Genomic DNA, 13749 nt, shown 5'->3' on the forward strand with positions numbered 1-13749 from the left:
TATGTACCTCAGAGGCCTTTGACAAATATCAGACCACAACACCAGCCATCATTGACTAAATTTACGATTCCATTCATTTTTAAACTAAGTGTTTTGGAAAATTACATATCTGATGTTTGATAAGTGAGGCATCGATGTATAGTATAACAACATTTATCTACAATTTCTTCCTTTGCATGTTTTGTGTAACAGTTTGGGAACTTATTTTTATCACTGATTTTAAAGACAGTAACTATCGAAATATTCCATCTGTCTCTTGTCTGAAATTGGCACATATCTCGTATTTTCCAACGATTGGTCATGAAAAGTCCATTTCAAAATTGTGTACAGAAATATATAATTACATTTTTTCTATAAATTTTAATTATATCCTCAGTTGTGAAGCATGAGCTAGACTTAATTTGCTTATTTGTTAGTTTTGGAAAGATATCGACATTAAAATGGAATGTACTTCACTTACTTTGCACCAAAAAGTTGTTGCACTATCTTTGAATAGTTTTTCATGAAACAGTGTTTGTTCAGCTTACAACGAGAACAGTCTAGTCTTGACGACATTAAGGAGTGGAATAATGTTTTTGGCCTGATTATTGTGAACTCAATGTCTAGCATATATGTAATTTTCTCCTAATACTACAACTATTGATGAAATATGGGACTGAAACACAATGAAAATCTCATCAGTTTGGAATCAGTGTTTATTATACTGTAAATCTCTTTAGCGAACTTCACAAAATGGAGAATGCCAAACTGATTGTTTGAATATTGGATTTAAAAATAAACCACAATGTTATTACCCAGAGAATTAATATTTTGCTGATACTTTACAAACTTTGATTTCCAGTATCATTCCTTAAAGTAAATTAATACAATGAGCTGAGTAACAGATACATCTCAAAATCGAGATAAATATAAGAAATGATTTTGGTTTTTGAGTGCCATTACTGAAATCAATTTCTACAGTGCTGTTTCTCATCAATTTCTGTTCTGTATTTATAAATCAGATCGTTCTGATAAAGAAAATCCAGTACTTCATTTATATCATTATAATATTAATTGTTGATTGGATTGAGCGAAAGGTACTGCTAGGGGCAGGAACCCATCCTAAGCTCTTTTTTGTTTCGAAGATATTAATTTCGTCTTATCTTTAGATAAATTAATTTGCTTTGAAATATGACAAAAAAGAGGTTTTGCTGCATAAAAACATTATTTTAGTATTATAGTGGATGTTACTATTATGGACCAACTTTGTTATGAGAGAAACTGTTAATGATGAAATAAAAAAGGAAACTGAAGAGTTTCAAACGATGTGCTAGAGTAAAGGACAAGTACATAAAGTTTAAACCTTTATATTTCTGCGTCAGTAGTTTATGGTTAAGTCAAGAAAAATGACAATAAATGAAGAGACAGTTAATTACGCAGTTGGGGTGAGAGTGGGATCAGATGTTGTTGTTGTTAAGGTCTTCAGTCCTGAGACTGGTTTGATGCAGCTCTCCATGCTACTCTATCCTGTGCAAGCTTCTTCATTTCCCAGTACGTAATACAGCCTACATCCTTCTAAATCTGCTTAGTGAATTCATCGCTTGGTCTCCCTCTACGAGTTTTACCCTCCACACAGCCCTCTGAAACTAAATTGGTGATCTCTTGATGCCTCAGAACATGTCCTAGCAATCAATCTCTTCTTCTAGTCAAGTTGTGCTACAAATTTCTCTTCTCCCCAATCCTATTCAATACCTCCTCATTAGTTATCTGCTCTACCCATCTAATCTTCATCATTCTTCTGTAGCACCACATTTCGAAATCTTCTATTCCCCTCTTGTCCAAACTATTTATCGTCCATGATTCACTTCCATTCATGGCTACACTCTATACAAATACTTTCAGAAACGACTTCCTGACACTTAAATCTATACTCGATGTTAACAAATTTCTCTTAAACAGAAACTCTTTCCTTGCCATTGCCAGTCTACATTTTATATCCTCTATACTTCGACCATCATCAGTTATTTTTCTCCCCAAATAGCAAAACTCCTTTACTACTTTAAGTGTCTCATTTCCTAATCTAATTCTTTCAGTATCACCTCACTTAATTCGACTACATTCCGTTACCCTCGTTTTGCTTTTGTTGATGTTCATCTTATATCCTCCTTTCAAGGCACTGTCCATTCCGTTCAACTGCTCTTCCAAGTCCTTTGTTGTCTCTGAGAGAATTACAATGCCACTGGCGAACCTCAAAGTTTTTATTTCTTCTCCAAGGATTTTAATACCTACTCCGAATTTTTCTTCTGTTTTCTTTACTGATTGCTCAATATACAGATTGAATAACATTGGGAGAGGCTACAACCCTGTCTCACTCCCTTCCGAACCACTGCTTCCCTTTCACGCCACTCGACTCTTATAACTGCCATGTGGTTTCTGTACAAATTGTAAATAGCCTTTCGCTCCCTGTATTCTAGCCCCACCACCTTCAGAAGTTGAAAGAGAGCAATCCAGTCAACATTTTAAAAACCTTTCTCCAAGTCTACAAATGCTACGAACATAGGTTTGCCTTCCCTTAATCTTTCTTCTAAGATAAGTCGTAAGATCAGTATTGCCTCACGTGTTCCAACAGTTCTACGGAATCCAAACTGATGTTCCCCGAGATCGACTTCTATCGACTTCTATCAGTTCTGTAAAGAACTCGTTTTAGTATTTTCCAGCTGTGACTTATTAAACTGATAGTTCGTAGTTTTCATGTCTGTCAACACCTGCTTTCTTTGGAATTGGAATTACTGTATTCATTTTGAAGTCAAAGGGTATTTCACCTTTCTCATACATCTTACTCACCAGATGGTACAGTTTTGTCAGGACTGGCTCTCCCAAGGCCGTCAGTAATTCTAAGGGAATGTTGTAAACACCCGGTGCCTTGTTTCGACTCAGGTCTTTCAGTTATCTGTCAAACTCTTCACGCAGTAACGTATCTCCCATTTCATCTTCACCTATATCCTCTTCCATTTCCATGATATTGTCCTCAAGTACATCGCCCTTGTATAGTCCCTCTGTATGCTCCTTCCACCTTTCTGCTTTCCCTTCTTTGCTTAGAACTGGGTTTCCATCTGAGCTCTTGACGGGATCAGATATAAGTCAGGATTTAGAAAAGTCTAAGGTTGACAAAAAACAAATCTGAACTATTTGTTGAGGTCAGTGTTTGGACAAATGGGAAATTTATGTTATTAAATGGCAGAACAACAACATACAATGAAAACTGAAATAAAATCAAACAGTGACTTTTTGAAACTGTATATGCAATGTACAACAAAATCCAATAATGGGCTTTTAAAATCTGAGATGGAAATGTGCTAATAATTAACCAGATCTCTGAATTAAAACGTAAGGTAGGAGGTGGCTTCCAGAATTCCAGAAGAAATATAGTTGTGCGTAGAGTCATAGTTGTAGAAAATGAGTTTTGCAAAGAAAATTTTTTGCAGGAAAAGGACATTGAAAAGCTAAATTCTGCACAAAATGTGGTAGTGGGGAAGGTTAATAATTTATGTATTGAAACAGCAAGAAAGATAACTAAATGATACTCAAAAATAAATGAAGTACAACGAACTGTTACAAGAAATAAGAAGAAATTCATATAAAGGTGAATGAAATTCATGAAAATATTGTATCCAAAAACTTACTTATGAATATTGGTACCATGTGCTCCAGTCACTAGTGAAAAGCTTTCCTTGTAGTAACTTACATCCTGTTGATTTCTTGCAACACTGTAAAGATAACTTTTTCTCGGTATGTCAAATAATTTAAAGATTAAATTTGTCAATTAGTTTCTTGAAGGGGATCCATTGTCATGGCCCAGTCAAAATTTTGATCAGTGGTAAAGTTAAGAAAAGTTTTTAAACAAATTCTAGTCAATCTTTGAGCAAGTTTGAATTAAGTGTGATTTTTTGAATGGGCCTATTTTCAGAGGTGGAAATGGAACTATTACAGATTTTTGCAGAAATTAGTGCCATGGTGGCTGGTCGTTTGGTTTCAAAGGGGAGAATTACAGGAAAAGGGATCATGGGAACTTTAGTCATGAGAATCAGGATCGTAGAGCAAGAGATTGCTATGGAAGTGGAAGAGGCAGAGTTTGGGAAAGAAATGTTGACCACAGCAATGGAAGATGGGGTGAGTGAAATAGAATGCACTCAAATCGGAGGCAGGACAATAGGGTAAACCGTCCAAAAAACATCACATTGCCTAAATGAAGGTCCACAGTTTTAATACAAACAGATCAAATTACAAGAGGACCTCTGACTTTCTTTGAAAAATATACAGACAAAAAAATTATTGTGTCAATATCTACAGAAATCTACATCTACATGTACACACGTACTCCACAAGTGGATGTTATGGTGGAAGGTATCCTGTACTACTACTAGTCATTTCCTTTCCTGTTCCATTCGCAAACAGGGCGAGCAAAAAACGATTATCTATATGCGTCCACACGATTCCTAATCTCTCTTACCTTATCCCCATGGCTCTTACACGAAATGTATGTTGGTGGCAGTAGAATCGTTGTGCAGTCAGCGTTAAATGCCGGTGCTCTAAAATCCCATTTGAGTTCCCAAAGCTTCTCTAATACTTGCGTGTTGTTCGAACCTACTGGTTACAAATCTGGTAGCCCATTTCTGAACTGCTTCTATTTCTTCCTTTAATCTGACCTGCTGTCGATCCCAAATATTCAAATGGTACCAAACAATGGGTCAAACTAGAGTCTTATATGTGGTACCCATTACAGATGAATCACACTTTCCCTAAACTCTCCCAATAAACGAAAGTTGACCATCTGCATCCCTGCTACAATTCTTATATGTTCATTCGATGTCATATTGCTTTGCAATGTTATATCTGGGTATTTAATCTGTATGACTGTGTCTAGCAGCACACTACTAATACTGTACTCGTACATTTGGGTTTGCATTAAGTTACATTTTTCTACATTTAGAGGTAGCTGCCACTCATTTTACCAACTAGAAAGATTATCTAAATCACCTTGTATCCTCCTACAATCACTCAAAAGGCAACACCTCCTCACATATGACAGCATTATCAGCAAACAGCCATACACTGCTACTCACCCTACCCATTCATTCATTTACGTATATAGTAAATAAAGCAGTCATATCACACTTCCTTGGGGTACTCATGACAATACTCTTGTCTTTCATGTACTCTCGCTGTTGAGGACACCTTAGTGGGTTCTGTTATGAGGTCTTCGAGCCACTGATGTACATGTACCCGAGAACTTATTGCATATGCTTGTAACTTCGTTAACAGAAGGTAATGTGCCGCCATGTCAAATGCGGTATGGGAATCTAGGAATGTGGAATCCGTCTGTTGCCACTCATCCATGGCTCTCAGGACCTTATTTAAGAAAAGAGCAAGCTGAAAGTCAATGAACACAGTAGAGCATCAGATGGATCCTTTACGTTTTGATAAAAATATGGGATACCATGTGGAATAATGATCCATTCGGGAACAATTGTGTTCAAAGACGAGTCGTGAATTCAGTTTGTGTGCATATTGAGGTTATAAGTGAGCTTATGACAGGGGTGAGGATGAAGTTCAAGCTAATAATGAGGAGACTCAGGTGTACATGAATTCTAAATTGGAGTGATTGTTTCAAGAAAAGGATTAGTACTTGCTGAGTGAAAATGTTGGGCTACATGAAGCTGTAAAGATGATGCAAGGGGGGTCAACAAGATGAAAACAGTGACATGATGGGTACTACTTTTGAGGGAAGACATGTTGAGGATTCTAAAGACGAGTGTAACGTCAGTATTGAATAAAATGAAATGTTGAAGCTAGTTTTCGATGTTGTTTTTGTTCATAAAATTAGGGAAAATGTAGTGAGTGATGGAATCACACTGGAAAACAGCTGTTGCCTGTCCATGCTGATCAGTCCATAGTCACTGAAGAATGTAGAGATAAGAATGAATATAACGTGTCATTTAAATTTACATGGAACAGAAATTTTAATTGGAGTCATCTAACAAACAGCAGTAGAGCAATATGTCAAAACTGGTGGAATGAAATGCAAAACTAAGTAAAATATATATAACTACTAATAAAGTGTTATGTATCAAACAAGTCTAGAAAACTAATACTGGTAATGAAGATTCTCATCCCTCTGAAAATCTCTGTTAATTTATGACAAACAGAAAGGAAGAAACTGTATTCGCATGTGTGGGGATGGGAGGGGGGTAGAAGGTGTGAGGGGCGAAGGTAAAGACTTAGATTTCCTGTACATGAAAGTTAAAATAACCAGTGTGAAGTTAATTGCCTAATTGAGATAGGGAGTTCTGTATAAGGAATATCAGAAAACTTATGAATAAAATTCATGAGTATGGAGAGAAATATTTAACTGATGCATGTGAATAAAGTCTTCATAGATTCAAGAAGGAAGTAATGTAAATAAATTTATACAAAATAAAAAGTGAAAAGGTAATAAATATGCAAGATCTAAAAATTTAAGAAAGAATAAATAACTTTCGTTCAAAACAAAGATTTGTACCATCTGAAACTTCTGGATTTTCGAAATTAAAACTTTCCAGAGCACAAGGAAACTTTTTGAAACATGTGAAAAATAAAAAGTCCTCACAAAAAATTTGAAAACCTGTTACACTTCATATTTGTAACGGTTCCAACTTTCATGAAGAATTATTTGATAACCCCCTCATTAGAAATGTTGATAATGAACTCCCAAAAACTGAAAGAATTTACTCATAAAACTCATGTTTAGTCTCATAAACATTAGTTCTTAATGAATTCACAAAACCACTATCCAATATTCCGCTTATGCAGTGTGTCATTAGTCTTGTTACCAGAAAAATCATTGAACTACCCCCTCCCCCATCATAATACCACAATCGGTTACCCAACAGTCATCCATTTCAGACAATGAGTAGTCACTCAGCCAGGATTGCATAAATACAATGCACATTCGTAGGGTCTTGGGATCCTCATGTTTGTCACTTTCTTGGCATACGTGGTAGGTATCATTTGTTTTAATTTTTGTAACTTCACGTGGACGTACATTCTTGGTAATCAAGTTTAATTTTCGTCCAATTTGTGTTCATTTTATTGTCACCAGGTCACAACTTTGTGCTTAGTGGCTTTCTTCTGAGTTGCTTGAAGCTAGCAGAGTTTTCTTTCTGTCACCTTGCTGATCTATAGCTTAGCGTCTTCCTTCAGTTTACTTTGTTTCTCTTAATTAATTAATAACCTCTTCCTGTAACAATTTTGTTGTATAAAGCTACACTGTGTGTGCATCTTCACTCCTATCAATAGTTCACATTACGTTTTCCCAATACTTCTATGGTATGATGGCACCACCTTATGCCATTGATTGGGGTTTCAATACTGAGCTTAACAAAGATTTTAGCCAAAGTTCAATTTATCCTCTTGCTCTGTCCTTTGGCTCTAGGGAGTTCTGTCATTATTAAAATGTGCTCAGTCCCTTTTTTATAATACAGTACTCCATGAACTCTTGAGAAGCAGAGCAAGTCCCTCTAGTGGTAATTACATGGTATGTATACTCAAAACTGTTTTTTGTGATTACATTTTATTAAGTGCTTGTGTCGATTTTGTAGTCTTACACTCAAGTAAATCTGTAAACGCTTGATGTGGCAGTATCCTTTCTACACTGACTGACGTGGTCCAAAGTGGTCAACTTTAAAAGTATATAAAGGTTTACTTTCATTGAATAATGGTTGAAGGATGTCTTTCATCTTTCCTGATTTGTAATTCGCATTTAAACATTTTACACATCTGTGGTGCACTCTTTTCACTTTGTCAGTCAAATATACTGTATATTAACCTTGTTTTGCTTCCTCTTCAGTTCGCTATCAACAGAAGGACCTTTCTATCTTTGAGAATGCTCTTGATTTCTGCTAAACCATCACTCTTCTCCTATGCTTTCCTGATTCTAGCTATTTAACTATCAGTAAAACCAAACAGTACATTCACACAACAACTTAATGAATCTACATGTTTCATCCTAGAACAGATAGGTGTTCGATGGTGTAGGAATACTTTTCCAGGACTAAAACCCAACTTGATATTCTTGGTGACAAGTCCTTCTCATCCATAGTCTTTTGAAATGCAGCGTAATCTCAACTTTACGACATATTCCTAGTGAATACACTTCAAATTTCCTTAAAGCAGTAACAAAAGGTCATAATTACTGTATCTTTCTTCTTGAAGTGTTGTTTTTTACTCATGTACGAGACTGGATGTAATTTGTTATCACCTGAATTTTTTTAAACAACAAAGCTCCGAAATATTCTTCGCTTGTGTAGTTCAGTTTCCCGTTTTGTTGTGTAGATTTTTAAAACTGGATTTAATGAAAGAATATCTTTGAGTGCTTGCCGCTGCTTTTTTCAAACTTTTATTTTAGATTATTCCTTGGTAAAGAGTTCAGAGGTTTGGCAATTGCACAGTAATTTGAGATCAACTTCCTAAAGTATCCCGCAAGACGTATGTATTGTGATATACATTTCGGTTCTGGAACGTGTTGTTTCCTCAGGAGAAGCTGTGCTATGTCCACACTGTATGACTCTGGCGTTTTGCAAAATGACTTTCCAAGCCGTTTTTTTATTGCAGTTTCTCACACCAAACCAAGCCTTTGATGTGCCTTATTCTCACTCTTTGTTGATATTATAATACTGTCCATGCAATAAATAAGATGTTCTCTCGAGCTAGTGCCCAAAAAATAATGTTTATGAAACGCTGGAAAGCAGCAGGCTAATCTAATAATCCAAATGAAAATTTCCTGAACGGATACTGCCATGAGCGTGTAACAAAAGAGGTATGTTTTCAGATTTCCTCTTCAACATTAACATGAATAACCTTTTCTTGAGGTGTAGTGTATGAAACACACAGGCATCCTGTAGTTTATCTCAAAGATATTCTATGAGGTACAATGAGTAACGAACTTTCCTTGTGATCTTATTTAATTTTCTTTGATCTATGCAAACGGAATACCATCCGTTTTTAACGTCTACAACCTAGCTAGGATATTCGGATGAACTTGGTCCCATTATTTTTTGGTCAGACCGCATGTGGACTTCGTTGTCAACAATTTCCTTGTCTCCTGATGACAATCTTGTGGTCCTAGTATTGCTCACCTCTTATAATAATCTTCATTCTGGCATTAATGGACTTGGCTTCTGATGAGGTGTAATTAGTCACTAAATCTTGGATGCATTTCTTTGTTTCATCACTAGCGGAGGTGTCAGTATCTAATTCTGGTATGTCTGCTATATTATGTACACGTAATATGAGCTTCTGCTTCTGGCCTCCTAATGGTAACCAAAACTTCAGTTTGGTCTAGAGGAGCAACTAAATCCACGATTTCTTAACCACAGTGTCTCTACAAACCGCGTAAATCTCTGATTCAGTTTTCACTTCATCAGTCTAACAATACCTGTAAAATACTTTTGTCGAAAGACGAAGTTTTTCCCAAATCCTGTCAAGACTACATCTGTTTCTTGCAAACTGGGACTGTCCGTAATCTCATAATCATCCTGTCGTAATAATTAAACTGGCTGTTACAATTAATTAGTGCCTTTACTTTCGGTTGTTTATTTGAACATTTTTAAGTTTACAGTTTTTAATACTCTTGTTAACCCTGTTTGCATTAATTGTCCGTCTTTCAATTATTCTTCACCTTCGCATATTCTGATAAGACAGCGCCAACAGTGTCCTTGAGATTCCAACCGCTTGACCTGTGACTACTGGCACCACAATCGAAACACTTTTTGTTTGGGTCCCAAGCCGTGTCTTTAGTATTTCTGTTATTTGAGTCCTCGTCATCTTTCTTTCTGGAGTTTAAATTTTCATTGCTGTAACTTTTATTATTCCTTTTCGGCAATGACTTCACAGAACTTTCGTAATGTCACATTTCTCCATAAACTTCTCCACACTTCCAGCGCCATAAACTAGAAGTTTTGAGCATGAGTCGTCTTCCACCTCATCAGTCACATAGTGAACTAGATGGTCGTTGCCAGAGTCATGACTGTTCCTGATGTCGTCATTACGAGAAACTATTCTTGAATCGACTTTTTCAGTTTCTTTTTTCATTGAGACAGCATTTGATGGCTATTGTTTTCACGCTGAATTCTTCGTGGAAAGCTTCCTTCAGTGCCTCCCACGTTGTAAGAGCCTTCTCACCCACAATACAAAGATAAGGCAAACCTCCAAGTAATTTTTTATTTAATTATTTTTGAAAACAAGCATTTTCAGTTGCTTCCAACGCATTAAAACGCCTTTTTCTCGAAGTCCATAATCCACTTTGTAACTGGATATTCGTGATCGCCATTAAATTGTTTAACACCCTCAACATCAGGGAGGTTAAGAGAAAATTTACATTAGTCTTGTGAGTGTGGTAGGACTCATGTTTTGTCAACATCAGTCATTTCTAAATCGGGATCTTTTTGACTCTTCTTTTCTAGTGAACCCAGTCTTTTATCGCTACCCATTTGGACTGCATCCTCTTCTTCATCATCAGCATCATCACCATCCTCTTCACGTTCTATGTTGTTAATTTTCACCGCAAGTTTGTCAGTGCTGGAGAAATAATGACAAATATTGGTAGTCATTTCATTTTTCGTTCCATTATCTGTGCACAGTGTATTGCAGGTTGCTCTTTACTCATTTATTTTTATTATTTATTTCAAATTCCATCGATCCGGATGTGATGAATCAGGACTGTGTCAGGTTTACGTTATTACAGAGACAATTTGAACAAATGTATTATAATAACAAGAATGTAGCAAAACGGTGAGAAACCTGAAACGTTGGAATAGAGTTAGTGAGATATAGTTAAAGTAAGTATGAGATAAATTAATGAGAATAGCGTGAGGTATGATTCCAGTAAGCATGACATAAATTACTGGGAATAACGTAAGATACAGGAAAAAAAATATGCATTGACCATCATAAACCAGGAAGACAAATACTGGGTAGCACATTAGAAACTTAAAGTCTCGAAACATGAGTACAAATGACAAAACAAATTTACAGGAACCATCATTGATTGATCTTCATGTATTCATCGGGAGAATAGGATCACTTATCCATAATTTATGTATTTAATTTAGACTTAAATTAGAACATTAATGTGCACTTTCATATCTGATGTAAGGGAACTGCAAACTTTCATGCCAGATCAGTGAACACCATTTTATGCAAGACTTAGATGTTCTAGATCTCTATGTAAATCATTGTTATATCTTGTACTGTAGTCATGGTATGCACATTTAGGTGTAAAAAGAGACAGGTTATTATAAACAAATATCATCAAAGTAAATAAGTACTGTAATGTGATTGTTAATATTTGGAGCTTACGGAACAGATTTCTGTAGGACTGTGCTGGATGAGCGCCACTCATGATCCTGTGCGCTCCCTTTTCTGCAATAAAGATTTCTTTATATATACACTCCTGGAAATGGAAAAAAAGAACACACTGACACCGGTGTGTCAGACCCACAATACTTGCTCCGGACACTGCGAGAGTGCTGTACAAGGAATGATCACATGCACGGCACAGCGGACACACCAGGAACCGCGGTGTTGGCCGTCAAATGGCGCTAGCTGCGCAGCATTTGTGCACCGCCGCCGTCAGTGTCAGCCAGTTTGCCGTGGCATACGGAGCTCCATCGCAGTCTTTAACACTGGTAGCATGCCGCGACAGCGTGGACGTGAACCGTATGTGCAGTTGACGGACTTTGAGCGAGGGCGTATTGTGGGCATGCGGGAGGCCGGGTGGACGTACTGCCGAATTGCTCAATACGTGGGGCGTGAGGTCTCCACAGTACATCGATGTTGTCGCCAGTGGTCGGCGGAAGGTGCACGTGCCCGTCGACCTGGGACCGGACCGCAGCGACGCACGGATGCACGCCACAACCGTAGGATCCTACACAGTGCCGTAGGGGACCGCACTGCCACTTCCCAGCAAATTAGGGACACTGTTGCTCCTGGGGTATCGGCGAGGACCATTCGCAACCGTCTCCATGAAGCTGGGCTACGGTCCCGCATACCGTTAGGCCGTCTTCCACTCACGCCCCAACATCGTGCAGCCTGCCTCCAGTGGTGTCGCGACAGGCGTGAATGGAGGGACGAATGGAGACGTGTCGTCTTCAGTGATGAGAGTCGCTTCTGCCTTGGTGCCAATGATGGTCGTATGCGTGTTTGGCGCCGTGCAGGTGAGCGCCACAATCAGGACTGCATACGACCGAGGCACACAGGGCCAACACCCGGCATCATGGTGTGGGGAGCGATCTCCTACACTGGCCGTACACCTCTGGTGATCGTCGAGGGGACACTGAATAGTGCACGGTACATCCAAACCGTCATCGAACCCATCGTTCTACCATTCCTAGCCCGGCAAGGGAACTTGCTGTTCCAACAGGACAATGCACGTCCGCATGTATCCCGTGCCACCCAACGTGCTCTAGAAGGTGTAAGTCAACTACCCTGGCCAGCAAGATCTCCGGATCTGTCCCCCATTGAGCATGTTTGGGACTGGATGAAGCGTCGTCTCACGCGGTCTGCACGTCCAGCACGAACGCTGGTCCAACTGAGGCGCCAGGTGGAAATGGCATGGCAAGCCGTTCCACAGGACTACATGCAGCATCTCTACAATCGTCTCCATTGGAGAATAGCAGCATGCATTGCTGCGAAACGTGGATAAACACTGTACTAGTGCCGACATTGTGCATGCTCTATTGCCTGTGCCCATGTGCCTGTAGTTCTGTCAATGTGATCATGTGATGTATCTGACCCCAGGAATGTGTCAATAAAGTTTCCCCTTCCTGGGACAATGAATTCATGGTGTTCTTATCTCAATTTCCAGGAGTGTAGATCTGTTACCCCAAAAAATTAAACCATGTGACATGACAGAGTGAACAAGAGCCAAAATAAGCAACTTTTATTGTGTTCATATCACCAAAAGGGAAATTACACGTAGAGAATAAGTCAATACACTGTGTCTTTTTTGAAGTTTATGATATTCGTGGACCAATCTAACTTTCCATAAATTAGAATGCCCAAGAACTTGGAACATTCACAGTGTAGTATATTTTTATTATCACGTTCAAGTAAATCACTGCGTTTTCTTGTTGATATACTTTTTATCTACTTTTTTGATGTCACGTAACGTTGCTATTTCTAGAGTGTCCTTTGTTTTATTTCATTGGCTCTAGTTACGTTTAAAATTTCTTCTTCGTCGCTCTGCTAATGCTACCCATCGTTAAGATGTGAAACCTCATTTCAGATCCAAGATCAACACAAGTACACGTCTTTACATCATCGCAGGCAACACAACACTCAGCAAAGTTCACCATACCTAGACTGAATGAGTAAAGCAAAGACCCAAACCACTGTGTTTTACCAAGGAGTCGAGATATATAATAAATTATCAAAAGAAATCAAGTACATAAAGGGATTGTATAAATTTAAAACATATCTGAAATAATATATACTAAAAATATAGTTTTCATTCTGTTGAAGATTTCATGGACCATAAAATTATGCAATATAAAATTATGAGAAATAAATTACAAGTAAATAATCACTTAACCAGTTACAAAGTAGACAAAGAGTTTACCGTATGCTTGGATGCAACACAACACACTGTAGTTTGTCATGTACATCATGCAATTTAAAACCAATGTGTATTATCAGAGGAGTCTTATGATTGATTTCTCGTGCTTGGAACGGGTT

At 37.9% G+C, this 13749-nt stretch overlaps 1 protein-coding gene across 1 annotated transcript in view; it reads left to right on the top strand.

The window, feature by feature from the left end:
* The window catches only part of LOC126278730 (uncharacterized), a 37501-nt gene extending 24115 nt beyond the window's left edge, over nucleotides 1-13386 (top strand). Inside the window, exon 4 of the mRNA XM_049979006.1 lies at nucleotides 13301-13386. Coding sequence (XP_049834963.1) covers nucleotides 13301-13376 — 76 coding nt within the window. The 3' untranslated portion in view covers nucleotides 13377-13386. The remainder of the gene's footprint in view (nucleotides 1-13300) is intronic.
* The last annotated feature ends 363 nt before the right edge of the window (nucleotides 13387-13749 follow it).

This window comes from Schistocerca gregaria, chromosome 6 (assembly GCF_023897955.1).
Source record: "Schistocerca gregaria isolate iqSchGreg1 chromosome 6, iqSchGreg1.2, whole genome shotgun sequence".
NCBI lineage: Eukaryota > Metazoa > Arthropoda > Insecta > Orthoptera > Acrididae > Schistocerca > Schistocerca gregaria.